Below are 27640 nucleotides of genomic sequence, written 5' to 3'. Positions count from 1 at the left end.
CCAAAAGAAGGGGGAAGAGAGCCTTTTTTTTTTTATAAGGCGCATTTGCAGTCCTGACAGGGGTGCCAATAAGGATCGGCATGGACTGTGGACATAACGGCTCTCCTTATTGGCAGTGGGCTGCATAATACATTTGGATGATGTGAGTGCCCGCTTCTCCACCTTATTGCAGGAAAAGCGGGGTCTGCTTTTTAACAAACTTGTATGGTATTTGAATATATCAGTTATCTAGCCCAATAGTATATATAGAAACATAGAATTTGACGGCAGATAAGAACCACTTGGCCCATCAAGTCTGCCCCTTTTTTTAAACATGTTACCTCAAACCATATTTGATCCTTATTTTTTTGTAAGGATATCAATATGCCTATCCCAAGCATGTTTACATTGTACTACTGTATTTGCGTCTACCACCTCTGTTGGGAGGCTATTCCACTTATCTACTACTCGTTCTGTGAAGTAATTCTTCCTCACATTTCCCCTGAATCTTCCTCCCTCTAGTGTCAGTGCATGTCCTCGTGTTCTGTTGCTCCTTTTCCTGTGAAGAATGTCTCCCACCTGTACCTTGTTAAAGCCCTTGATATATTTGAAAGTTTCTATCATGTCCCCCGTTTCCTTTCTCTGCTCTAAAGTATACATATTAAGATCTTTTAGTCTTTCCTGGTACGTTTTGTGATGTAGTCCATGCACCATTTTAGTTGCTCTTCTTTGTACAGTCTCTAATGTATTTATATCCTTCTGGAGATATGGCCTCCAGAACTGAACACAATACTCTAGGTGAGGTCGTACCAATGACCTATACAGTGGCATTATTACTTCTTTCTTTCTACTGCGGATACCTCGCCCTATGCAACCAAGCATCTGACTTGCCTTCTTCATTGCTTTGTTACATTGCTACCTGCTTTTAAGTCCCCTGAAATAGTGACACCTAGATCCCTCTCTTCCTCAGTAGTTTCCATTATAGTGCCATTTATACTATATTTAGTCTTTGGATTTCTGAGACCCAAGTGCATGATTTTGCATTTTTTGGCATTTAACTGTAGTTGCCATTCTTTTCACCATTTCTCTAATCTACCTAGATCCTCAATCATTTGTTTTACCCCTCCTGGTGTGTCTACCCTGTTGCATACCTTTGTGTCATCTGCAAAAAGGCACATTTTACCCTCAATTCCATTTGCAATATCACCAATAAAGATATTAAAAAGCACCAGTCCAAGTACAGATCCCTGGGGTACTACACTTGTAACCTTTCCCTCATTTGACTGTACTCCGTTTACTACAACTCTCTGTTTTCTGTCCTGCAACCACGCTCTTATCCATTCAACTATCTTAGAATCCAATCCCAAGCTTTCAAGTTTATTTAACAGTCTGCGATGTGGGACAGTGTCAAAAGCTTTACTAAAGTCTAGATAAGCTACATCTACAGCCCCACATTGATCTATTACTTTAGTCACCCAGTCAAAAAAGTAATTTCTTGACATGATCTTCTCCCAGTAAACCCATGCTGTTTTGGATCCTGTAAATTGCTGGTTTTGAGATATTCTACAACTCTTTATTTTAAGAGTGTTTCCATCAATTTCACTACTACTGATGTAAGGCTCACTGGTCGATAGTTGCTTACCTCTTCCTTGCTTCCACTTTTGTGCAGTGGGACTACATTCGCTGTTTTCCAGTCCTCTGGGATTACTCCAGTAGCTAGTGACTGGTTGAATAATTCTGTTATTGGTTTTACCAGCTCCCCTTTAAGCTCTTTTAGTATCCTTGGATGTATCCCATCTGGCCCCATTGATTTATCCACTTTCAGTTTTGAGAGTTCTGTGAGGACTTTCTCCTCTGTAAATATACTTGTCTCTCCCTCAGTTTTCTGACTATACTTACAACTTAACTGTGGCCCCTTCCCCTCTCTTTCAGCAGTGAATACTGAGCAGAAATAATTATTAATATTATCTGCTATAACATTGTCCCCCTCAAGAAAACTTCCACTCTCTGTCTTCAGTCTAATTATTCCACTTTTTGTTTTTCTCCTTTAACTTTTATATACCTAAAAAAAAAGTTTTCCCCCTTTACCCACTGACTGGGCCATTTTCTCTTCAAAACAACAGAAACACCTTTACCCACTGACTGGGCCATTTTCTCTTCAAAACAACAGAAACAATCAGGCGCAAAAATACTTATTAAAAAATTCCTCCACCTTTCTATCTATAAACACACATGAAGGTGTTGAGAGATTTTTCTAGATCAATGACTAAGTGGTAAGGCTGCTCCCAGATGCAATTCTGGAAATTGACTATAATAACTGGGAAAAAGAGAATTTTTCACGATGTTTGCTTAGATAGGATACTCCTGTATTCATGTGTATATAGATAAAGGTGAAAAAATAGAGAGCGCCACACACCTTTTCTATAATCAAAAACTTTTCAGGTGTGTGGCGCTCTCTATTTTTTCACCTTTATCTATATACACATGAATACAGGAGTATCCTATCTAAGCAAACATCGTGAAAAATTCTCTTTTTCCCATTTTCTCTTCAGCCTGTGCTTTTGCACATCTGGTTACCTTCTTAGCCTCCTTCTGTCTAACAAGATACACCTCTTTGTCCTCATTCTTCTGAGTCTGCTTAAATTTCTTAAAGGCCAACTTTTTTGCTTTCACAATACTTGCTATTTCTTTTGCAAACCACAATGGCTTTCTTTTTTCTTGTGTTCCTAACTCTTTGTTCTTGTGTTTCCTAACTCTTTTGACACAAAGTTCTGTTGCTTTTAGAATTGCACTTTTTATTTTTTCCCACTTATCCTGCACTCCTTCCAAGTTCTTCCACTCTGCCAAAGAATCCCTTACAGAGTTTCCCATCTCTACAAAATCAGCCTTCCTAAAATCTAACACCTTTGTTTTTGTGTGCGATGAGTCAGTCTCTGTCTTTATTTTGAACCATACTGCTTGATGGTCACTGGATCCCAGATTTTCACCCACATTTATGTCAGATATTCTGTCACCATTTGTAAGTATTAAGTCTAATATTGCGTCCTTACGAGTGGGCTCCCTCACAAATTGCTGGAGGGATGCTCCTTGCAAGGAATTCAGCATGTCCCTACTTCTGGTGGAACTTACAACAGGCAGCTCCCAGTTTACATCAGGTAGATTAAAGTCTCCCATGATTATCACCTCTCCTTTTAATGCCATTTTATTGATGTGATGCAATAGGCTCTTGTCTAGTTACTCTTCCTGACCTGGTGGTCTGTAGATCACCCCTATACGAAGAATCACCTTCTCCCCTGTTTCTATGGTCACCCAAAGGGCCTCCGTTATTTCTTCAATACTTTGTATTAAGGTAGTCTTTATATATTTTTTTCACATATATTGCAACCCCTCCTCCAATTTTTCCCATTCTGTCCTTCCTAAATAAAGTATATCCTGGTATAGCTATGTCCCAGTCATGATTTTCATTGCACCATGTCTCTGTAATAGCCACAATATCCAGTTCATCCCTTGTCATTATTGCAATTAGTTCTGGGATTTTATTTCCTAAGCTCCTAGCATTTGCACACATAGCTCTTAAAGTTGTGTTTGTGCTTCTCCTGCTGCTAGCTATGTTCATCTTTCTGCCTTTATCTATTCGGTTTTGATTGGCATTATCTACTGTTGCAGTAGATAGGCTTCCTGTTCGATTTGCCTGCTGTCCTTTGTTGGGGGAGCAGATTTCTTCATTCTTATTTGGTTCACTGCCCCCCTCTGATAGTTTAAAAAGTTGCTTATGAAGCTTCCAAACTTCTCACTTAATATTCTCGCTCCCCTTGAAGATGGGTGCAGGCCATCACTTTTATATAAGGCTCTGTCTTGCCAGGTAGCTTGACTTTGACCTAAATATCCAAATCTGTCTAAACAGGGGCTATACCAGGACTTGACATTTTAAAAAAAAGTGTAGTAGCCACATACATAAGTGCCGCTTACCTACATGCTCGTTGCCAGGGGTTATATGCTCTTTGCCCAGGGTTAAATGCTCATTGTCAGGGGTACATGCTCGTTGCCACAGGGGATTACCCCTCCTTCAATTCCCTTACTCCCCCTCTCCCCCGTTACCATGCGCGGTAACGTTAACAGCCGAGCAGAGTGGTGGACAACCCACCCGGCTGTATCAGAGCAGGTCTGGGGCTATTTCAAAACTCGAGGTGGCTAGCGAGCCAATTGTAGCTCGCGGCCCGACAGCGAATCAGGAGCTACCACTGCCTCTCCTGATTGGCTCCGAACCGCGCATGCACAGTCTACCGATAAATGCTCAGCTGCGTGAACATCGGCATTGCGTACATATCGGAATCTGGCTCTAGGACTTTTGGAAGTAGGATCAATACCTGGGTCACAGTAAACATTCTTTTATCCTAACAAAGAACATCAAAGGGACTTTGTGAATGTGGGCACGCAATGGTCCTCTGGGAACATTTCGGATGGTCAGGATATATTTATGGGGCCCCTTGGGGCCTGCTGGGCACTAGGCAGGTGCATAGGTTGCATGGTGGAAAATACGCCTTTGCTTGCTACAGAAAATTCTAATCAGCCTGTTGGTTAATCAGGCACCGCCTACAACGCGCAGTCCGGCTGATTAAGGTGGGGGTGGAGTTTGACCATTGCGGTGTCAGCAGTTGTCATTACGTTTCTCTTTGTGCCATGTCATTTATTATCACACTTCTTACAGATGAAAGGATTATTTCCATCCTCCGACACCAGAACCTGTTGAAAGAACTCCAGGACCTCGCAGCTCAAGGTAATGCACCCTGGTGCAATATTATGTTCCTGGTGCAGAAAGTGCCACAGCCTGTTTGTTGGAAGGTCCACACAAGCGTTATGTCGGCAATGGGAAACTCAAAAGGTGTTTTTTTTTTTTGTGCCGACAGGTTTTGTGGGAGAATATAATGGTCTCGGCACTGTGCCCCGTGCGAGGGGACGCGGTACACCTTCAAGGTGTCTATGTCGACAAAAAAGTGAGAAAATTAATGTCGACCTTCCCATTGTCGACTTAATTCTTGTGTTGACCATAGCCATGTCTACCTATTTGAGGTGTCAAACTAAGCCCTGTCAACCCAATGCATGTCGACCTAATACTTCTCTAACTATGAAGAATGTTTAACTGTCCTTAATTACATTTCAAAATGCCGACATACCTGGGATTCAAACCCATTGCATGTGGCATGGCAGTCAGACACTCAAGACACTGTATTATTCTGCTATTGTAAGCATGTCCGCATTGCAGCTGAGCAGATCTATGTAGTGTGTTGCAGCGCGGGGTTTGGATGTGTGATTGTGCACTACATTGAAAAAAAAAAAAATCTAAGTACAAGTAGCTTTATATAGTTACTTATTGTACCATTACATTCTATAACAGTGGCAGGTGTGCCTGATGTTTCCAGAAATATGGCAGCAGCCGCTGATCAACCATGTACAATTCAAAAGAAAACCTTTTTGATTGGAGTGAATAGATACTTTTTAATAGTGCCGTACACCGTGTCCTGTAATTTATCAATATACTTAGATATTTCTGTATTGCCGTGAAATACCAGCTTGCAATGGCAGATTAGGTGCTGATATGTTAGATAAGGGAGACAATCTCATTAAGCGGAGTGCTGAATGGCAAGGACTTCTCTAGCTTTCAGTTCTACCCCATCAGGTTTGAGAACCGGCATCCTAATCCCAGCGGCTCACAGAGAGAAATTGTCATAGAGATGGAGGCGCTATTTATAGAGCCGTCATCTGCTGTAAGCAGGATCCATCTCCTCAGCAGTCTGTACAGGGCTGGGGAAGCAGCCAAACTCTCAAAGACTCTACCTACTCCCCACGGACTGTGCGCACTCTCTCACATCCTTATGGGGAATATTCGCATTGCACCCAGTGCCTGCTTTCATTTTTAATTCAAAAACACGAAAAACAGACTCATGGCGACCAGTAGTGGTCGACTTGTTGACGGTCTATCTAATTACGGTAAAAAAAATGATCCGCACCTCTCAAAACACCGGCACCATTGAGAGCTGGTGAATTGCTCACCGTACATAAGTGTTGCCAAATACTATTTAACCCTTTGCAGTCCAAATTTTTTTTTTTTTTTTATTTACAATTCAAACAGTCTTGGTTTAACCCCTTCCCGACATTTGACGTACATTTACGTCATGGTCGGGAAGTACTTCCCGACACATGGCGTAAATGTACGTCATGGCTTGTAACTGTCACCGCGTCTATAGACGCGGTGACAGTTTCAACATGTCTGCTGTCCCTGACAGCAGACATGTCCCTGCATGCCCAGGGGGGGCTGCGATGCCTCCCCCACGTCGGCGATCGCTGTGATTGGCAGTTCAGTGTGAACAGCCAATTACAGCGTTTTCTGTGTCACCGGCGAATAACGTTCGCCGGTGACACGCGATCGGAGGTGATTGGTGCTGTAAAGTACAGCACCAATCACCGCGGGGTGTAAGGGTGACACTGGTGTCACCCCACCTCACCCCGCCCGCCCCCAAAGGCCGTGATTGGTTCGTCGGACCGACGGACCAATCACAGCCAAGGAGGGGGATTTAAACTAACGGTGACTGCACTGCAGACGCCATTCCGGTCTGGAATTGCGTGCAGTGCGGTCACCGTGCCTAGCTGCCGCAGTATACTGACCTGAACCGAGCAAAATACTTACCTGATCACTGCTTCATCACTGCTTGTAGTGTGCTGGATGCTTCCTGGATCCTGTTACTACTTGTGACTTCCTGTGTTGTGAACTTGTGCTGCTGCAGTGTAATAGCGTTAGATAGAGAGAGATAGATAGAGAGAGATGGAGAGAGATAGTGTCAGAGAGTGCTATATTTTGTGCTGCTGCAGTGTGATATAGTTATAGATAGAGAGATAGAGATAGAGAGAGATAGTGACAGATTGTGCTATATATTTTTTATATAAATGACTGCTGCCCCCCCTTTTGTGCTGATCAGTATAAATTAACTGATCAGCAACTTTTTGGGGGCGCAGGTTTTTTTTTATATATATTTATACCTGTCAGTGCTGCTGCTGCAGTGTTATAGAGTGATAGATAGTGAGAGATAGAGAGATAGAGAGAGATAGTGACAGAGAGTGATAGAGACTGCTATATTTTGTGTCTGCTGCCCCCATTTTGTGCACCCCCAGCAACTTTTTGGGGGTGCAGGGGTTATTTTTCATATATATAACTGTCAGTGCTGCTGCTGCAGTGTCATAGAGTGATAGATAGTGAGAGATAGAGAGAGATAGTGACAGAGAGTGATAGAGAGTGCTAAATTTTGTGTCTGCTGCCCCCGCCTTTTGTGCTGATCACTATATCTGAGGTGATCAGCAACTTTTTGGGGGTGCAGAGGTTTTTTTTTTTTTTTATATATACCTGCCAGTTGCTGCCAGTTGCACTGTCAGTTGCACCAAAGGTTGTGCACCTGCTGCCCCTCACTGGTAATCAGTGTCGCATCACTGATCACCTTTTTTTTTTTTGAGGCTGCTGTGGGGTCTTTTTTTAATTTTTTTTTTACACACACTGTGATTTTGTGGGTGTCCTGTGGCCACTGTGCGCTGATCAGTGACGTACATCACTGATCAGCTTTTTCGGCACAGGGTTGATTTTTTTTTTTTGATCAAATTCCTGTTGCCTTTGAGCGCTGTTCAGTGACGGACGTTACTGACCAACATCTGTGCTCAATTTTTGGCGCAGGACCTTTTTTTTTTTTTTTTTTTAACCCCTTCAAATTTTTTTTTTTTTAACCCCTTCAATTTTTTTTTTTTTGTATAAAGTATTTTTTTTTTTCTGCACTACATACACACTACACACTACATACCCCCCGGGTTGAAATAAAGTTTGTACCCCCCCCTACACTATACACGTGTTGAAACATTTCACTACCAGTAACACAAAAATAAAAATGGCATCCCAAATGTCATCCCAAATATCATCCCAGTCATCCAGAAGAATGTATTCAGCGGAGGAGGCATATGCCATGCTTGCCTCTGACACAGCCAGTGATGCAAGCGGGGAATTTGAAGGCTTCGTCTTAAGCTCCTCTTCCTCCTCTAGTGATGAGGGACCCCCTCAAAGACGCCCCCGTAGAGCAGCTGAGACCCCCCCCCCAATAATTGATCTCGTATGGACCCCACCACCAGACAATTTTGAGCCCCAGGTTCCTGAGTTTTTGGCCATGCCAGGAATCCAATTTGATTCCACAGGTCTCAGAGAAATTGACTTTTTCAAATTATTTTTCTCTGATGATTTTATAAATTTAATGGTGGACCAAACTAATTTATATGCCCAGCAGTTTATTGCTCAAAACCCCACGTCATCATTTGCTAGGTGGACCCCTGTAGATGCAGTAGAGATGATGACGTTTTGGGGTCTGGTGTTTCATATGGGCATAGTAAAAAAGCCAGAAATTAGGCAATATTGGAGTACAGATGTTCTGTACAGCACCCCATTTTACCGTATGGCCATGCCCCGGGCTCGATTTGAGACGATCCTTAAATTTTTGCACAGTGCCCACCCAGAGATGATCCCACCTTTGACCGGCTATTCAAAGTCAGGCCGGTCATTGATCATTTCAGTGCCAAATTTGAAGAGATGTACATCCCAGATAAATTCATTTGCATAGACGAGTCCCTTATACATTTTAAAGGAAGGGTTAAATTCCGCCAGTACCTTCCCAGTAAGAGGGCAAGGTATGGCATAAAAATGTATAAGCTGTGTGAAAGCACCTCAGGGTACACCCACAGGTTTAGGGTATATGAAGGGAAGGATTCAAGAATTGAACCGCCAGAATGCCCCCCCTCCCTCGTAGGTGTTAGTGGAAAAATTGTCTGGGATTTAGTGCACCCCTTCCTGGATAAAGGTTATCACCTCTATGTGGATAACTTTTACACCAGCATCCCCCTGTTTAAGGCCCTTGGTTCAAGAGGTACAGCAGCTTGCGGTACTGTGCGCAAGAACCAAAGAGGCCTCCCAAAAACGCACATTGCCCAAGTAATGAGAAGGGGTGAAAGCAGGGGAATATGCACCGAAAATATGTTGTTGGTCAAATATAAGGACAAGAGGGATGTCCTTATACTGACAACAATTCACGGAGACAGTACCACCTCCGTCCCTGTACGAGGTACCAGTACCCACACCTCAAAACCTAATTGTATCCTGGATTACAATAGGTACATGGGCGGAGTGGATCTTTCAGATCAGGTACTGAAGCCGTACAGTGCCCTGCGGAAAACAAAAATCTGGTACAAGAAGCTGGCCGTGTATATCATCCAGATGGCACTGTATAACGCTTACGTGCTATTCCGTTCTACCGGCCAAAGGGGGACATTTATGCACTTTCAAGAGGAAGTCATAAAGGGCCTAGTATTTGGGAACCAGCAGGCAGAGGGCCCCAGTACTTCTAGTACTGGCCCCCGTATTGTACCAGGGCAGCATTTTCCTGATGAAATCCCCTCCACTGGAAAAAAGGGCAGGACACAAAAAAGGTGCAAAGTTTGCTATAAAAAGGGAATAAGAAAGCAAACTATTTTCCAGTGTGACACTTGCCCCGACAAACCCGGCCTATGTATAAAGGAGTGTTTTAAAATATACCACACATCTATGGATTTTTAGGTTCATCATTTCACCGTGCTTCGGGGGTCTTGCTAATGCCACATAGCACCCACCATTCATTCCACCAGAATCTGAGCCGCAAAATCCAAAAATCACTCCTTCCCTTCTGAGTCCTGCCATGCACCCAACTGGTATTTTTTGGTCACATGTGAGGCATTGCCGTACTCGGGAGAATATGGGGCACAGATTTTGGGGTGCTTTTTCTCCTTCATACCTTCTGAAAATGAAAAATTTTGAGCCAGAACTGCATTTTTGTGTAAAAAAATGTAATTTTTCATTTTCACTGCCCAGTTGTATCAAAATTGGTGAAACCCCTGGGGGTTTGAAATGTACACTATACCCCTAGATGAATTCCCTGAGGGGTGTAGTTTGCAAAATGGGGTCACTTGTGGGGGGGTTCCACTGTATTGGTGCTTTGGGGGTCTTGCTAATGCGACATAGCACCCACCAACATTCCACCACCAAAAATCACTCCTTCCCTTCTGAGTCCTGCCATGCACCCAACTGGTATTTTTTGGTCACATATGAGGCATTGCCATACTCGGGAGAAATTGGGGCACAGATTTTGGGGTGCTTTTTCTCCTTCATACCTTATGAAAATGAAAAATTTTGAGCCAGAACTGCATTTTTGTGTAAAAAAATGTAATTTTTCATTTTCACTGCCCAGTTGTATCAAAATTGGTGAAACCCCTGGGGGTTTGAAATGTACACTATACCCCTAGATGAATTCCCTGAGGGGTGTAGTTTGCAAAATGGGGTCACTTGTGGGGGGGTTCCACTGTATTGGTGCTTGGGGGGTCTTGCTAATGCAACATAGCACCCACCAACATTCCACCAGAATCTGAGCTGCAAAATCCAAAAATCACTCCTTCCTTTCTGAGTCCTGCCATGCACCCAAATGGTATTTTTTGGTCACATGTGAGGCATTGCCGTACTCGGGAGAAATTGGGGCACAGATTTTGGGGTGCTTTGTCTCCTTCATTCCTTGTGAAAATGAAAATTTTTGAGCCAGAACTGCATTTTTGTGTAAAAAAATGTAATTTTTCATTTTCACTGCCCAGTTGTATCAAAATTGGTGAAACCCCTGGGGGTTTGAAATGTACACTATACCCCTAGATGAATTCCCTGAGGGGTGTAGTTTGCAAAATGGGGTCACTTGTGGGGGGGTTCCACTGTATTGGTGCTTTGGGGGTCTTGCTAATGCGACATAGCACCCACCAACATTCCACCACCAAAAATCACTCCTTCCCTTCTGAGTCCTGCCATGCACCCAACTGGTATTTTTTGGTCACATATGAGGCATTGCCATACTCGGGAGAAATTGGGGCACAGATTTTGGGGTGCTTTTTCTCCTTCATACCTTATGAAAATGAAAAATTTTGAGCCAGAACTGCATTTTTGTGTAAAAAAATGTAATTTTTCATTTTCACTGCCCAGTTGTATCAAAATTGGTGAAACCCCTGGGGGTTTGAAATGTACACTATACCCCTAGATGAATTCCCTGAGGGGTGTAGTTTGCAAAATGGGGTCACTTGTGGGGGGGTTCCACTGTATTGGTGCTTGGGGGGTCTTGCTAATGCAACATAGCACCCACCAACATTCCACCAGAATCTGAGCTGCAAAATCCAAAAATCACTCCTTCCTTTCTGAGTCCTGCCATGCACCCAAATGGTATTTTTTGGTCACATGTGAGGCATTGCCGTACTCGGGAGAAATTGGGGCACAGATTTTGGGGTGCTTTGTCTCCTTCATTCCTTGTGAAAATGAAAATTTTTGAGCCAGAACTGCATTTTTGTGTAAAAAAATGTAATTTTTCATTTTCACTGCCCAGTTGTATCAAAATTGGTGAAACCCCTGGGGGTTTGAAATGTACACTATACCCCTAGATGAATTCCCTGAGGGGTGTAGTTTGCAAAATGGGGTCACTTGTGGGGGGGTTCCACTGTATTGGTGCTTTGGGGGTCTTGCTAATGCGACATAGCACCCACCAACATTCCACCACCAAAAATCACTCCTTCCCTTCTGAGTCCTGCCATGCACCCAACTGGTATTTTTTGGTCACATATGAGGCATTGCCATACTCGGGAGAAATTGGGGCACAGATTTTGCGGTGCTTTTTCTCCTTCATACCTTATGAAAATGAAAAATTTTGAGCCAGAACTGCATTTTTGTGTAAAAAAATGTAATTTTTCATTTTCACTGCCCAGTTGTATCAAAATTGGTGAAACCCCTGGGGGTTTGAAATGTACACTATACCCCTAGATGAATTCCCTGAGGGGTGTAGTTTGCAAAATGGGGTCACTTGTGGGGGGGTTCCACTGTATTGGTGCTTGGGGGGTCTTGCTAATGCAACATAGCACCCACCAACATTCCACCAGAATCTGAGCTGCAAAATCCAAAAATCACTCCTTCCTTTCTGAGTCCTGCCATGCACCCAAATGGTATTTTTTGGTCACATGTGAGGCATTGCCGTACTCGGGAGAAATTGGGGCACAGATTTTGGGGTGCTTTGTCTCCTTCATTCCTTGTGAAAATGAAAATTTTTGAGCCAGAACTGCATTTTTGTGTAAAAAAATGTAATTTTTCATTTTCACTGCCCAGTTGTATCAAAATTGGTGAAACCCCTGGGGGTTTGAAATGTACACTATACCCCTAGATGAATTCCCTGAGGGGTGTAGTTTGCAAAATGGGGTCACTTGTGGGGGGGTTCCACTGTATTGGTGCTTGGGGGGTCTTGCTAATGCGACATAGCACCCACCAAAATTCCACCAGAATCTGAGCTGCAAAATCCAAAAATCACTCCTTCCCTTCTGAGTCCTGCCATGCACCCTACTGGTATTTTTTGGTCACATGTGAGGCATTGCCGTACTCGGGAGAAATTGGGGCACAGATTTTGGGGTGCTTTTTCTCCTTCATACCTTATGAAAATGAAAAATTTTGAGCCAGAACTGCATTTTTGTGTAAAAAATTTAATTTTTCATTTTCACTGCCCAGTTGTATCAAAATTGGTGAAACCCCTGGGGGTTTGAAATGTACACTATACCCCTAGATGAATTCCCTGAGGGGTGTAGTTTGCAAAATGGGGTCACTTGTGGGGGGGTTCCACTGTATTGGTGCTTGGGGGGTCTTGCTAATGCGACATAGCACCCACCAAAATTCCACCAGAATCTGAGCTGCAAAATCCAAAAATCACTCCTTCCCTTCTGAGTCCTGCCATGCACCCAAATGGTATTTTTTGGTCACATGTGAGGCATTGCCGTACTCGGGAGAAATTGGGGCACAGATTTTGGGGTGCTTTTTCTCCTTCATACCTTATGAAAATGAAAAATTTTGAGCCAGAACTGCATTTTTGTGTAAAAAAATGTAATTTTTCATTTTCACTGCCCAGTTGTATCAAAATTGGTGAAACCCCTGGGGGTTTGAAATGTACACTATACCCCTAGATGAATTCCCTGAGGGGTGTAGTTTGCAAAATGGGGTCACTTGTGGGGGGGTTCCTAAATTTTAGCATCTTATGGTGCCTAGAAACCTACATGGTGCCTAAAAAATAATCTCATAAAAAGGAGGCTCCAAAATCAAGTAGGTGCTCCTTCTATTATGAAGCCTGTGGTTTGGTCAACGTGCACACTAGGGCCACATATAGGATATTTATGAAAACAAAAGAATTGGGGGAATCAATTTTTAGTCACATTTCTCTAGTAAAATGTACTGTGTTCCTTAGAAAAATGTATTAAAATTGCAAATCTGCAAAAAAAATGAAATTTTGAAATTTCACCTACACTTTGTTTTAATTCCTGTGAAACACCTAAAGGGTTAACAAACTTCCAAAATGCTGTTTTGAATACTGTGAGGGGTGCAGTTTTTGAAATGGTATCATTTATGGGGGTGTCTCACATACAAGTCCCTCAAAGTCACATCAGAACTGAACTGGTCCCTAAAAAAATCAGTGTTTGAAATTTTCTTGAAAATTTGAGAATTTGCTATTCATATTGTAAGCCTCCTAGTGTCCAAAAAAATTAAAAGGAAGTTGAAATAATGATGGAAACATAAAGTAGACATATGGTCTATGTTAGTTATTAACTATTTTGAGTGGTATGATTATTTGTCTCACAAGCAGAAAATTTAACATTTTGCAAATTGCTAAATTTTCCATTTTTTTACGACATTTTGGTATTTTTCACAAAAAAACACAGACTGTATCGACCCAAATTTACCACTAATTTGAAGTACAATGTGTCACGAAAAAACAATCTCAAAATCACTGGGATAAGTAAAAGCAAAAAAAAGTTATCCCCACTTAAGTGATACATGTCACATTTGAAAAAAAGGGCTCTGTCAGGAACGCAAAAACTGGCTCTGTCAGGAAGGGGTTAATGTCTTTTTAATTATTCAAAAATGGTCTACATTGAATGTTGAACGATGTTAATGTTCTTATTTTAAAGTCGCTCGCCATTGGATCTGCTAGTAGCGCTAGGGCTGTTGAGCCTGACTAGATGTTGGACCTGAAAGGGTTAAGGTTTTCATGTTGTTGCTGGTGTTTACCACGGCGCACGCTGGTTCCTTTGGTTTAGAACATTTAATTGGACCAAACTTTGTTTTATATTTTCCGTAAAAATACACAAAATTGTTTTCAAATTTATTTGACCATGCTTGGCTGCAATAAATTGGGAGGAAAACTAGAGCGCTCAGGGCAAAACCCATGAAAATATAGGAAGAACATACAAACTCCACACTAATGGCTCACAGCTGGGAATTGAACTTAGAACTACAGAGCTGAGAGGCAGTAATAAAGTACTATGCGTCCACACTACACATAGAGGGGACACATTTGTTTTGGAGTTTTCCCACTTTAGAGATTTAACGTTACCTCTAAATGTAACAGGTGTGGTAAAAAGAAGATGTACAGTTCTAGGACAGTCAATAGGTTGAAAACTCGACACATGATTTTTTTTTCTTTATATGTTGGTGTCATATTGTATGTTCCACCATGTGTGACCCCCCCCCCCCCTAATTAGTGTCAGCGTAGACCCTTGAGGGCTCACCACGCTTCAACCAAGGTTGACACCGTCAAAAAGTCATTGTGAAAATGTTGGTGCAAGGTTTTTTTGTGTGAGTTTTTGATAAGTTTTTCTGTATGTTTCATCATATGTGACCGCGATTCGTGCAAACCTGCGGGTTCCCTTCCCAGGCTGTGGTCCCCACAAGTTACTACTTAACTTTTAATACGTTTTTAGAGATTTTTAACCAAGAAAGACCAAACCTTTGTTTAGGTAATGGATTTGCAAAACCTTGTTCTAGATCAGTGGTTCTCAAACTGTGGTTCCTGACTCCAAAGCAGGGTTGCAACCCTTTCACCATGGCGTTGGGATGGGATACGGTCACCAGGTCAACAAACATTAGGTAGACCACTGAAGATTGACCGGGTCGGAAGGACGACAGCGTGTCTCCAATTTAACATATAGACACTTCCTCTCATATTCTGGGTAAAATTTAATAGGATGAGAGATTGAAAAAGAGAGATTTGGTAAGAAATTTTTTTTTAAAGCGGCAACCATGTACACTGCAAAACTAGTTTGATGTCGCAGTGTAAGTGATTGCCGCTTTTAAAAAAACCTGGAGATTTTTTACCAAATCTCTCACTTTCTAATTCTCTCATCCTATTAAATTTTACCCAGAATAAGGGCCTTATTCTAGATCACTCTCTGACAAAATCGTTCTTAGATGGACAAAACCATGTGCACTGCAGGTGGGGCAGATGTAACTTGTGCAGAGAGAATTAGATTTGGGTGGGGTTTTACTTCAAAGTGAGAACTATATTGCAGTGTAAAAATAAATCAGTCAGTATTTTCCCTGCACAGAAACAAAATAACTCACCCAAATCTAATTCTGTCTGCACATTTTACATCTGCCCCACCTGCAGTGCACATGGTTTTGTCCATCTAAGAAGTATTTTGTCAGAGTGAACTAGAATAAGGCCTTAAGAGAGGTAGTATCTATATGTTACATTGGAGACACACGCTGTGGCGCCTGTGTGTAAAAACGGTTAATTAAAGAAGAAAAGTTATTAAAAAAATGGGAAAAGCTATTTTTATTACTATTAAGAAAATAGTAGTTTGAAGTGACTATGGTGTTTGTTAGAGTGCAATAAAGGGGTACAAAGAAGTATAAATGGTATACAATAAGAAGTATGTGAAGGTGAGAGAATAACAATAATTTTAGTGTGTGTGCGTGTGTGTGGTGACATTTATTTACTGGGCCTGTTTAAGTAACAGGTTAAGGAAACATCAAGTGTGGGTGTAGTTATGAAAAATTAAGGAATTGTATATATAATATACAAGACAAAAAAAATATTGTAATAAAACAAAAAGGGGGTTATGAAAAAGGTGAAACAGTGAAAAAGTAAAAAATTAGTTGTATAAAAAAAGGGGGTATAATAAAAGATGTGAGGGATTGGTGAAGAAAGTAGAGCGACTAATAACTAGATAATTGTTACTTATACAGTAATATAATTGTGGCAAGATCATAACCTAGTTTAGATAAGAATCTTTGATATAGTTATCCGTGACAGAACCATGCAAAAGTGCAACTGGCCATCGATTGTGTATGAATGTTTAATGAATGACCAGCAATGTTTTTATATATTGATGGTCATCCGTTTTCTTTGATTGGCCTGTGGGCCAATTAAATATGGGGGCGGGGGTTTGCGGGTGTCAGGCGGAACTATGCTCCGTGTCCCAGCCCTTTGGGGAAAAAACAAACTATTGGTTTATGCTTGACATTGATGGTGGGAAACCATCTGGTTGTCCTTCATCAATGACAAAACTATTCGACATCGGCCTTAAACCATTGATTATTTCTAATCATCGATGGTCATCCCTAGTCATGATGTCAATAAACTAAATCGGTGTGGGAAGAAGAGCTGACAATCAAATCTATTAACTCCAGTCCATTGTCTTCTGTGTGAAAACTATAACAGTTTGTTAAGAAATGTTTTATTTCCACTAGAACAGGGATGGGGAACCTTCGGCCCTCCAGCTGTTGTTGAACTACACATCCCAGCAAGCCCTGTTACAATTTAGCTATTTGGCCATGCTTAAACTGAAGCAGGGCATGCTGGGATGTGTAGTTCAACAACAGCTGGAGGGCCGAAGATTCCCCATCCCCGCACTAGGAAACATTGTATTTCTAGGAATATATTTCACCATGTAACTGATCCTCATTCGCTTTGACCGTTACAGGGGCCATGGAGCGGCTGCAGAAGCAGAAGAAGCGCGGTGGGTTCGGGGGAGAGCTTCCGGACGCCCTTGAGAAGCAGAACAAGGCAGATCTCTCCGGTTAGTGTCACCGCGACTCTGAGATCCCTTACCTGCCTGTAACCTTGGTGGTGTGGTCACGCCGTACACCAGTGCTAATGTGATATGCCCACTATGGGGATACACATAATGCTGGGATTAATCACTGTAATCCTGTAATTTATTGGTGTTTTGTGCCTTATCTAGTTATCTTAGGTCTAGATTAATCATCAACAACAATCAGATTTTAATCTGCAGTTAACAGGGTCATTAAATAGATTTTTTTTTTTTGGACTCTAATGTGCGGTGAATTTGGTTTTTAAATTAACCCATTGAGTGCCAGGTGATTTTTTTTTTTTGCCGCAATAGGTGCAAAAATTGCCAAGAAAACTTTTTTTTTTATACATCATAATGACCTGTAATGTTACCTTATACAGGAAATATAATCATCTTTTTTTTTTTTTATACAACATTTTTTTTTTTATTTGAATGGATATAACAAACGTGAGCGAAACTGGCATTTTTAGAAGATATTTTGCAGAGATGTTGGCACTCAAAGGGTTAAAAAAAACCAAAAACACTACGTTGTGCCCCTTATCTAAAAGTTACACTTTCTGCCCTACAATGACATACTTTGGGTGTAACTAAGGGTGAATTTTAGCTTCTGAAAATTAAAAGGCGATGTTGGTCATGGCAACTAATCAGATGCATTGCATCCTAGCAAGGGATAGACAGAATCTGATTGGTTGCTATGGGCAACATCACCTGTCTTGGCTTGCAGGAGCTTTAGGGGTAAATTCACTAAGTTGACCAGAAAGATCCGCCTTTTGCGAATGACCAGTGCGCACGCTCATGTCTTTTGCGCGCTCCTGGGTAAAAGATGCAGCAACCAACAATCTCCAGAACTAGCACCCGGGCTTGGCAGGGGGCAAAGGCTTACAGATAGTCCTATACAATATGTATACAAGCTCCCATTCCAGACATTTAGGGGGGAAATTTACGAAGATCGGAGTTCTATTAAAGGGGATATTGTCACTAGGTTATCAGAGTTGGAAGGTCGACACAAGTGTTAGGTCGATAGTCAAAAGGTCAACATGAGTTTTTCACGCTGACTTGTGCCAACAGGCGCTATTTCATGCCCTACCATCCACTACAGAATGAAGGTGGGAGACTAAAATAGTGTGCCGAGGGAAGTGGCACACTTGGCCGGTGCCCATGCCCACTATGTCAACATCCCCCCCCAAAAAAGTGAACTCATGTCGACCTTTTGACTTGCCAATGTCATCCTAATTCTTTTGTTGACCTCCTAATCCTGTCTACCTATGTCATCTCTATCTATATCAGATCTTGGCCTAAGCCATGGGTCTTCAAACTGTGGCCCTCCAGATGTTAGGAAACTACATGTCCCAACATGCATTGCCACATTTTTTCCTATAATAGCATGCCAAAACTGTCAGGGCAAGCTGGGAAATGTAATTTCACAACATCTGGAGGGCCACAGTTTGAAGACCCATGACCTAAGCCTGGGGTAGCCAACCCTAGTCCTCGAGAGCTACCAACAGTGCATGTTTTGCAGGTCTCCTCACAGAATCACAAATAAGCTAATTAGCTCCATCTGTGGATCTTTTAAAATGTGTCAGTGATTAATGAGTGCAGCAGCTAGGTTGTCTGGAAAATGTGAACTGTTGGTAGCTCTCGAGGGCTAGGGTTGACTACCACTGACCTAAGCCCTTCAGTGGTCAACCCAATGCATGTTGACCTAAAGTGGCTTGACCTAATGACCTATATCTCTATTAAAGAATGGATGTTGTTATGGGCAACCAATCAAATGATATCTATTATCTTCTCGAAGGTGCTAAATACTGTAAATAAGTAGATGAATTGCCCATCGCAACATCCCAAGTGAAATACACTTCACATTTTTGTAAATTTCGCCCTTAGATAGAATTCTCATTTAAACATATTTCCCCGTTTAGCTTATCCTCTCAGTGTCCACAATGGATTATCCCAATATATTTATTTGTTCTCTCGAGTTGTACAGAAATAGATTGGCAATAACATATACGTTATTATGCAGATAAATCTGACGCCTCTGTTCTTCGCGGCAAATCCTCAGAAAGCGAGGAAGCCAAGCGGCAGCCTGAGGAAGAAGAGGACAGAAGGGCGAGCTCCGAGCACACCCAGGACGGGGACAGCGAAGAGGAGCTGGAGAGTAATGAGATCAGTAAGAGGGAGGACTCTTCCGAGGATGAAGAGATAGACAACCGCATCACGGATGAAATCAATGACATGGAACTCCCCAAGGACAACCAAGAAGAGACCAATGGTGGTCGTACATCTGAGGAGAAGGAGATGATATCCAAGAAAGAACCAGAGGCTTCTCAGATTGATGACGCCAGTGATCCTGGGAAAGAAAACCTGATGCAAGAGGGCAACGAAACGGACAATGATGAGGATGATACTCAGCGAGAGGACAGTAAGTACAATGGTAGCAGCACTGTGAAAATCTGCACAGGGCCTCCTCCTCTCTTACAACACCCCTGCAGAGATATTTTTGTGCCACAAGCTATGGTGTCCTTCCCCCTGCAACTGTAGTATGGACAGAAGTGTGGTCTCACTGGGAAGGGGAGCAGTAACAATAGTACTCCCAATTCAAATTATGCCACAGTAAAGGTGGCCATACACACGCAGATTTATCTGCAGATGTCTGGTTGGAACAAAAACATGGTTATGGATGAGTGCAAATTACAGTTGACCATTTGCTTGGAAATGCTGGAAAACTGACAAACTGTCACTCATCCATAGCCATGTTTTTGTTCCAACCAGCCAGATCTGAAGATAAATTTTACTAGTGTATGGGCACCTTAAGGCAACCTATAAACTGCCAGTCCAGCTGGGTAGGGAACGGGAAGGTTTCTCAGTTATAGGCTCTTTTTGAATATTGTGGTCCCGGGGCAACTGCTCACTAAGCCCAATGGAAGAGATGACTCAGAGTGAGATGATTCATGTTACTCAGAGGATCTCAAGGAACATTTCAGTGAAAACCTGATCAAGGTCAGTTTAGTAATTCTTGAGTTTGTTGCGAACACACAAACAATTTTCTATCAGATTATCAGCCATTGACTTGTACATTATTATTATTTTAAGACTCCATGAGAATTCCTGACGAATCCAACAAAGAGACCACTGAAATCAGCAAAGAAAGCCAACGAGAGAGCCACACGATTGACTGCAAGGAAGACTCGGCCAACAGCGACGAAGACCTCTCATCGAAAAACCTTGAAGATTCCAAACGCTGGAACAAAATGGATGAGCTCGCCAAGGAGCTGAGGGCCAAGAAGTGTGCAGCGTCCAGCAATAGCGAGGAGGATCCAGATCATTCTATGAAGATTCCACCTAAAGACAAAAAATACAACCCCGGCAGCCAGGAGAGAGAAGACTCCGGGCAGTGGCAGCAGCACCTGAGAGAGGACAGCAGCGAAAGCCAATCTCACATGTCCAAGCGGCCAGAAGAGCGGAAGGAAGAGGGAAGTGCCACCCGGAAGCCCGAGGTTGGTGTTATTACATCACAGGGATCACAGTAATACGCTGCAGCACGGCCATTGTCCACTACACAATGGTATGTTGGGCACAGTTGCAATACGCCAATCACACATCACCATTAACAAGCTGCCATGTCATGTTCTAGAGTTCAATAGTCTAAAGCTGTTCATGGCCTCATCGGGTCGTCAGGGGGGTTCGGACTAGGGATGGCCATTAACGATTCATAATAATTGACGGTTTAAGGCCGATGTAGAAAAGTTTTGCCATCGATGGGGTAGAACCAGATGGTTTTCCTCCACCGATGGCGCGGGCGTTCGCCCAGCGGGCAGCGTTAACCCCTTCAGTGGCAGTCCTGGAAATTTTATGGGCCACGCTGCGTAGCCGCATCGGGCAGTCCCGGAAAATTTCCAGCCATGCCACAAACCTACAGGTGTGCGCCAGTGGTGCCTGCAGGTGTGCACCACTGGCGCATCACCTCACCGGTGACCCTCACCAGACAGCTCCCTCCCCACCTCCACTGTTGTAACCCCCCCCCCTCACCTTCGCTCCGGCGTTCGTACCCCGGAGCTCCCCTGCCGACGCCATTTCTTCGGGAGAGATGACGGCAGGCTAAGGGATGCTATGCACGACTCGGGATCGCTCGGGTGTTCGGGCGCCCGAGTCCTCCCGAGCCGCCCCGAACCTGGCGCCTGCTGCCGGTCAGTGTGCTTGTATGATTGGCAGCGGCAGGGGAGCTCCGCTGAAGACCGCTGGAGCGGAGGGGCTAGGGGGGTTCACAGGAGGGTAGGGGAACGCTGGGAACCATCTACCCAGTCAGTGGACGTTTTTTCTGGGACAGGAAAAACCTGTCCTATTTAGGTACTCCTGCCCCAGAAAAACCCACCACTGAAGGGGTTAAGCCACTCGCTAAGCATCGAATGAACACTACTTAGCGAGCGGTACTCCTTTGTTGCAATGCAAGGGGAAAAAATACATTGATATTGTTTCTGAGCAGGGTAAATACAGTCTGCTTCTGCATGTAGCCCACAGATATTAGACTGCTTTATTTTTTACACTTCAATTTTGATTTCAGTTTGAGCGCACCCCACCCAGATCTAAAGCTGGGCACACACCTGTAGATACATCTACAGACGGATTGGACAGCCTGTTCTCCATACACGCTGCCCGATCCATCAGGAATGACCACAAATGGGTGAACGCATTTACATGCGCCCGCCCACTGAGCTGTCAGTCAGCAGCAGCTCTCAGCGCGGCTGTACGGACGGTCGGCGCAGCCTAGCGAACAGGCCCTTTGCTTATATAGCTGACGCTTTAGGTTCTTCATTGTTAGAATTCTGCTGAACCCAAATGATTTTGGGATGCAAGAGATGGTGACGAGAAACAGACATCACATGGAAATGTTTACAGATATTCCCCTCCCTTTGCTCATTTACAAGAAAGTAACTGGGTTGTATTTTTTACAAAGTTCCCGGTGTTTGGTTTTATTTTAAACTAGAACTACAACTCCCAGCATGTCCAGTAAGTCCGGTACTGATGCCTGTTCTATTGTTTCAGGACCAGGAGCTGGAGAGTCTGGCAGCCATTGAGGCAGAACTGGAGAATGTCGCCCACAGACTGCATGATCTGAGGAGGGGCTGACACCCCAATGAGCAGAACCACTGTTATTTTGCCATTGCACAGTCTACATTTGTTCCTACGTTAACCCCACAACTGCCGGAGACATAAATACACTGCAATCACTAGCGGCAGCTGTAGGGTTAATCGTACAGTAGATTTAATTTATCGTTTTAGCAGGTCATGTAGTGTTAGCTGACACAGCTGTCACAGGATCATCCTTCTTTTTGGGAGGGGGTGGGGGGCTGTTACTGGTTCTATCGATCTTTTTTTTTTATCACATTCTTATGGGGGCGCCAAAAGGCACTGTGATATGTCTGATGTCCTGGGCATTGAGTCTACGGTTATGTCATTTTTATATTACAGCTTCAGTTGGGACGTTTAATGCTTTTTAGTATAATTATTATTTTTTGTTAGATTAACATATTGCAATAACTTGTTACCTTTTGATTAAACCTGGGAGCGGACGTATATTGTTAAAAAATATAAATGAGTAAGGGAAATAAAATGTTGGATTTTTCCTTGACGTTGCCTTGGTTATTTTGAAGCGGGAGACTAGCAACACGCCCCGAAGGAAGCGTTTAGGCATTCCCAACCTTGGTCCTCAAGGCACACTACAGGTGCGTCCAGTGTGCATGCCTACACTGGCTGATATATTGCTTGGATGGCCGATATATTGTTGCACCATCGGCCAGTGTGTAGGAGCAATCTATCTATGATCGGCGTTCACAGATATATCACGTCGGCTCTGCAACACAGACGATCCCCGATATATCGGCACATCCTGCTGTGTGTATGGGTGATCCGCCAACCAACCGTACAGCCGCATCGGGAGCCACCAGTGATCGACAGCTCAGTGGGCGGACATATGCAAATTTGCCTGTCCACTTGTGATGTCAGTTCCCCTGCCCACTTGTGATGTCAGTTCCCACGGAACGGGAAGTGTGAATGGAGAACACGCTGCCTGATCTGTCTGTAGATGCATTTATTAGTGTGCACCCAGCATAACAGTGCAGGTTTTAGTGATATCCAGGCTTTAGCAGAGGTGATTTAATCAAAATAGCTGAAGTACTAATTAAGTCACCTGTGCTGAAGCAGGTACAGTATGGGTCATTGGGTCGATCCAATTTAGGTCGACATGCATTGGGTCAACCAGTGAAGGTAGAGAGGCCTTAGGTCGACACCTGAAATAGGTCGACATGGGTAAGGTAGACAGGGTTGGAAGGTAGACACAAGCATTAGGTTGACAATGGAAAGGTCAACAGTCAAAATGTCGTCATGAGATTTTTAAAGGTTTTTATTTTTTGTCCCAAATGTTGACACAGTCGACATGGACACTGTCTAAGTGTTCCGCGTCCCCTCGCTTAGCTCGCTGCATCGTGCACGGTGCATCGCTATGCTCGGCACGCTATTTTATTCTCCCACTACGCTGTAGTGGGTGGAAGGGCATGAAATACCGCCTGTCGGCTAAAAAAAAAAAAAAAAAATGCTCATGTCTACCTTTTAATTGTCGACCTAATGCTTGTGTCGATCTTAATAGGGTCGAGCTAAAGACATTATACTGCGGAAGCAGGGATATCACTAACACCTGGACCATTAGTGCGCCTCGAGGACCTGTTCTATATCTTGTGTGTAATTAGCAGTAACAAAAGGGAACATTCCTAAACTAGCTTTTTTTAATTCTGTATAAAGCCCATTAGTCCTTCCCCTGGCAATAACCGCTGATGTGTGCAGGTTAAACAGGATACAGTCAAAAATCCCGACAATGTCAAAATACCGACAAAGACAAAATACCGACATATAGAATGTACAGGTGAAACGGTCGACAGGGCGCGAGGTTGACATTGTTTTTTTCCACTGTTTTTTGACCCTACATGTGCCGACAGGCGGTATTTCCTGCCCCACCGTCCACTAGGTGTGGTGGGAGAATAAAAGTGTGCTGAGCGATGCGGTTCACTTCCAACTGTGTCCATGTGGACTGTGTCGACATTTGGGTAAAAAAAAAAAAAAGTGAAAAAACCCACGTCGAGCTGGAGTCATGTTGACTTTTTCACCTGTACATTCTATATGTCGCTATTTTGACCTTATCGGGATTTTAAATGTCGGGATTTTGTCCTTTGTCTGTATTTTGACCCATTCAGGATTTTCACCGTCTGTGCTGGAGCTGCCAAATGGTGGTGCCCCAGTGGAGAACTCATCAGAAAATCTGTGGTTAGTTCTCCAATATGCTAGGAACAACCTCCCTGCCGGGTGTCTTCGAAAGTTATATACTTGTTCACCTAGAGCAGTGGTTCTCAATCTCGGTCCTCAGGACCCCACACAATGCACAGGTCTCCACACAGAATCACAGGTGAAATAATTAGCCCCACCTGTGATCTTTTAATATGTGTCAGTGAGTAATTAGTGCACCTGTCAGGTGACCTGGAAAACGTGCACTGTTGGGGGATTGGGAACCACTGACCTAGAAGAACTGATGCTGTTTTGAAGACACTGGGTGGTCACCCCAGACTTTGGTTCAATCTTACTTTCTCTTCTATTCATTCTTTTTGAATTTTGTTAATTGATAAACTATTTAACACTTCTTTTTTTTAATGCATTCTTACTTTGCTAAAGTTTTAGGCAAGTTTGGAATAACTGCTGCACAGTACTGGGTATATATTCAAATAAAGTGTGCTTACCTGCCATCCTTAGGTGTGACCGTGAATATGGTTGGGCCTCCGGTCATCCACGTCATTTCTGGTCAGCAGCTACTTTCCATGGGGACTAGGAATAGATGCACAGATAAGGGTTGGAACAGTGGCACAGAAGGGGCCCTTGGCATAGAATGTGAAGGTAGAACGGCAGCTGGTGAAGGTAGCCCAAGGACACCCAAGGACACCGCTGGGGAATGTTCTAAAGAGCTTCCATTACTACTCACAGTGAGACCTTATGGGATTGGGCCGTTCATAGTGAAGGCCGGGCCAATAGAAGCAGGGTTGGAGAAGATCTGGGGGCAGGGAACATGTGAAGGTATGAAGCCGAACTGGTCTGAAGGTCCACCAGGGTGTGTCATCCTGCCTGTAACTAAGCATGAGTCCACAGGCCTGGCCAACCTCTGGCTCTCCAGCTGATGTGAAACTACACATCCCAGCATGCTTTTACACAGTTGTAGCATTTTTTAACATAGGTTGGCAAGGCCTGTTCTAGAATGATATATTGGGACCAACTCAGACCTTTTTGCTGCCCGCCGAATGCACTCCCCCCCCTCCCGGCGAATCCCCACATTTGCACGCGAGTGGATCTGTACGCTTAAAGCACAACAGGTTATACCACGCTATATAAGTAACGGTTACTAAAATAATAAATAACGTTGGCTACGAGGCCTAGCGCACAGGTTATACAGTGGCATAGCGGCGTGGAATCCAGTTTACATGCAATTATATCATTTTATTCTGGACACTTATGCGATATCGCAGTGCCCTCTTCCAGCACCCAATGTCGCATGCCATCTGTGATGGCACAGCGGGTGCTGGAAGAGGGTGGGCTGCGTCTCTGAGTAACTTAGCGCTGTAAAGGAGCACTAGCAGGTGGCGGGGGTCAGTGGTGGCAGAATTCGAAAATAAAACCGTTTAAAACACTGGACGTCCTCCTGATTGGCCGCCAGCTGTCCCTCTGGCCCCTGCACCCCAAAACAGCCGCCACCGAAAGCACTCACTCCGCCCCCCCACCTGCGGATTGCATTTTAACCACATGCGACTGATCCTGCATTTCCAGAGATGATATGTGCAGCACATACTATCTATTGACACAACAATCGACGGCAGGCCCGCGCATCGCCTCGCATGTTCCCTAAAACGTGCATACAATCATTCGATTGATCAAAACAGATGTGGTCGAAATCGAATGATTGTATGCAATATCTCTTGTGTGTATGGGCTAACGCGCATGCCTTGCATCAGTCCCTAAATGATTCCAGCTTCACAAATAAATTCCCCACTCTGCAAGTTCCAAAGTAATGGAGTACATCTGTTTTAATCAGCAGGACAATTCCAATAGTATATACACATTATTTTTTCTTCCTTTTAATAAAACTGAAATCATATTTTCCACTTGCACGAAATTCAGACCATCCGCACAATGATGTGAAATGATTTGGAAGAGCTGGGTGAATCACAAGAGGTCGCACAGGCCTGGTCACATGACATTTATAAGAGTCCCGCTTGCTTGTCATGTGGGTAGTGGGCAAGCATCCCCTGGCAGAAGACCCCTACAGCAGGAAGGATTAGTGATTTGAAGTTTTATGTAAAATCTAGTTGTATCACTGAACTAATTCAACAAAGCAAAGTGCCAAAGTACTCAAAAGAGCTTTAGGATGAAAAGAAAATAAAAAATTAGAAAAACCTACAATTACGTTACCAGTGAATGACTTTGTGGTCGTCCTGGGCATATGCATATACATATATATATATATATATATATATATATATATATTTTTTAGTATCAGTACTTTTTAGAGAATAAAATTTCTTTGTTTAAAAATATTTTTTTTTTCTTTTTGGGGGGGGGGGGGGGAATCTGGGTTCCCGATCTGATCTGTTCAGGCTGACATCACTATACGTCAAATGGCAGTACCGGTGTCGCTGTCACGTCGTTGGGTTCTCCTACAGCCAGTGACGGAACTTGTGGGTGGTGAGTCTAGGTGCAAAAAATAGAATTTGGGCCCCCCCTCCTTCGCCCTAACCCAAGTTCACAATATGCAACATGGCAGAGGGTGACAGGAAGAGGCAGGGGGAGGCAGTGTGACAGGGGAAACAATGGGTGACAGGGGCAGCAGATGCACTGCACTTGCTGCACCAATGGTAGATCCGCCACTGCCTACAGCTGTGGATACAGCGTAGAAACTCTTGCTGAGCGTTCCATGGGTAAGTGATGCTCTTACACCTCCCCCCTCCCCACCAAGAATTGCTGCAGAAGACGTATTGAGCAGCGGTATTCTCCCGTCCAATTAAATGCCAGTGGTATGTATATTATAGCTACAAAAGGAGTACAGCACTACAGCTTTTGTTCCATCCCTCGGGGGCGGATCTGCCATCTTCCTGTCCAGTTCGAGTTCTCAGATACCATCATTAAAACGTAACCGTACTGTTAGTCATCCCAGAATCCTCCACTCCTCCCCTATTCATCCTTTCTCCACAGTTATACTGCTTTATTGGATTACTGGGACGAGGCTTTGGTTGCCAGTGAGGCCACACAGTGCTGCTGGAAGCTAGGGGACATAGCAGAGTTGCACCCTAGTCTTTGGGTTTGTAGTTTCACGGATCCGTTGGTGTCACTCTCAACAATCCAGGGGTCAATCCTAGCAGTGGCGGTACAGCAGAGGCGATCTCCGAGTACCCCTACGGTGGTCTCCGCGGGAGGTTTGCTTGCGTTGAACTCTGGACGCTGAAGTATGGCTGCGATGTGGTTCAAGAGGTCTCCGAAAAATTCTGGTACGCCCTCGTAGCCTGGGAAATAAGAGAACACATTATGCACCATCATGGAAACAGATTTTTTTTTTTGACCTTCCACTTTTGTGCTCAGCATAGGAGAGAGTATGAGT

At 43.6% G+C, this 27640-nt stretch overlaps 2 protein-coding genes across 8 annotated transcripts in view; one reads left to right on the top strand and one right to left on the bottom strand.

The window, feature by feature from the left end:
- CHGA (chromogranin A) overlaps nt 1–22588 on the top strand; it is a 31731-nt gene extending 9143 nt beyond the window's left edge. Inside the window, exons 5-9 of one of the 3 annotated variants that reach the window (XM_083166586.1) lie at nt 4688–4756; nt 16852–16947; nt 19022–19381; nt 20053–20456; nt 22003–22588. In XM_083166586.1, the coding sequence (XP_083022712.1) occupies nt 4688–4756; nt 16852–16947; nt 19022–19381; nt 20053–20456; nt 22003–22086 (1013 nt within the window). In that variant the 3' untranslated portion in view covers nt 22087–22588. Of the gene's footprint in view, nt 1–4687; nt 4757–16851; nt 16948–18982; nt 19382–20052; nt 20525–22002 lie in introns of all 3 variants that reach the window. The other 2 variants (XM_083166585.1, XM_083166587.1) reach the window with 2 other exon arrangements.
- Nucleotides 22589–26054: 3466 nt separating this feature from the next.
- ITPK1 (inositol-tetrakisphosphate 1-kinase) overlaps nt 26055–27640 on the bottom strand; it is a 108769-nt gene continuing 107183 nt past the window's right edge. For all 5 annotated transcript variants that reach the window (XM_083167748.1, XM_083167747.1, XM_083167749.1 and 2 more), the window contains one exon: nt 26055–27545. In XM_083167748.1, the coding sequence (XP_083023874.1) occupies nt 27256–27545 (290 nt within the window). In that variant the 3' untranslated portion in view covers nt 26055–27255. The remainder of the gene's footprint in view (nt 27546–27640) is intronic.

Source organism: Crinia signifera, chromosome 12 (genome assembly GCF_055691185.1).
Source record: "Crinia signifera chromosome 12, ASM5569118v1, whole genome shotgun sequence".
Taxonomy (NCBI): Eukaryota; Metazoa; Chordata; class Amphibia; order Anura; family Myobatrachidae; genus Crinia; species Crinia signifera.
The sequence above is the reverse complement of the archived record's forward strand: the minus strand, read 5'-3'. Positions and strand labels throughout refer to the sequence as shown.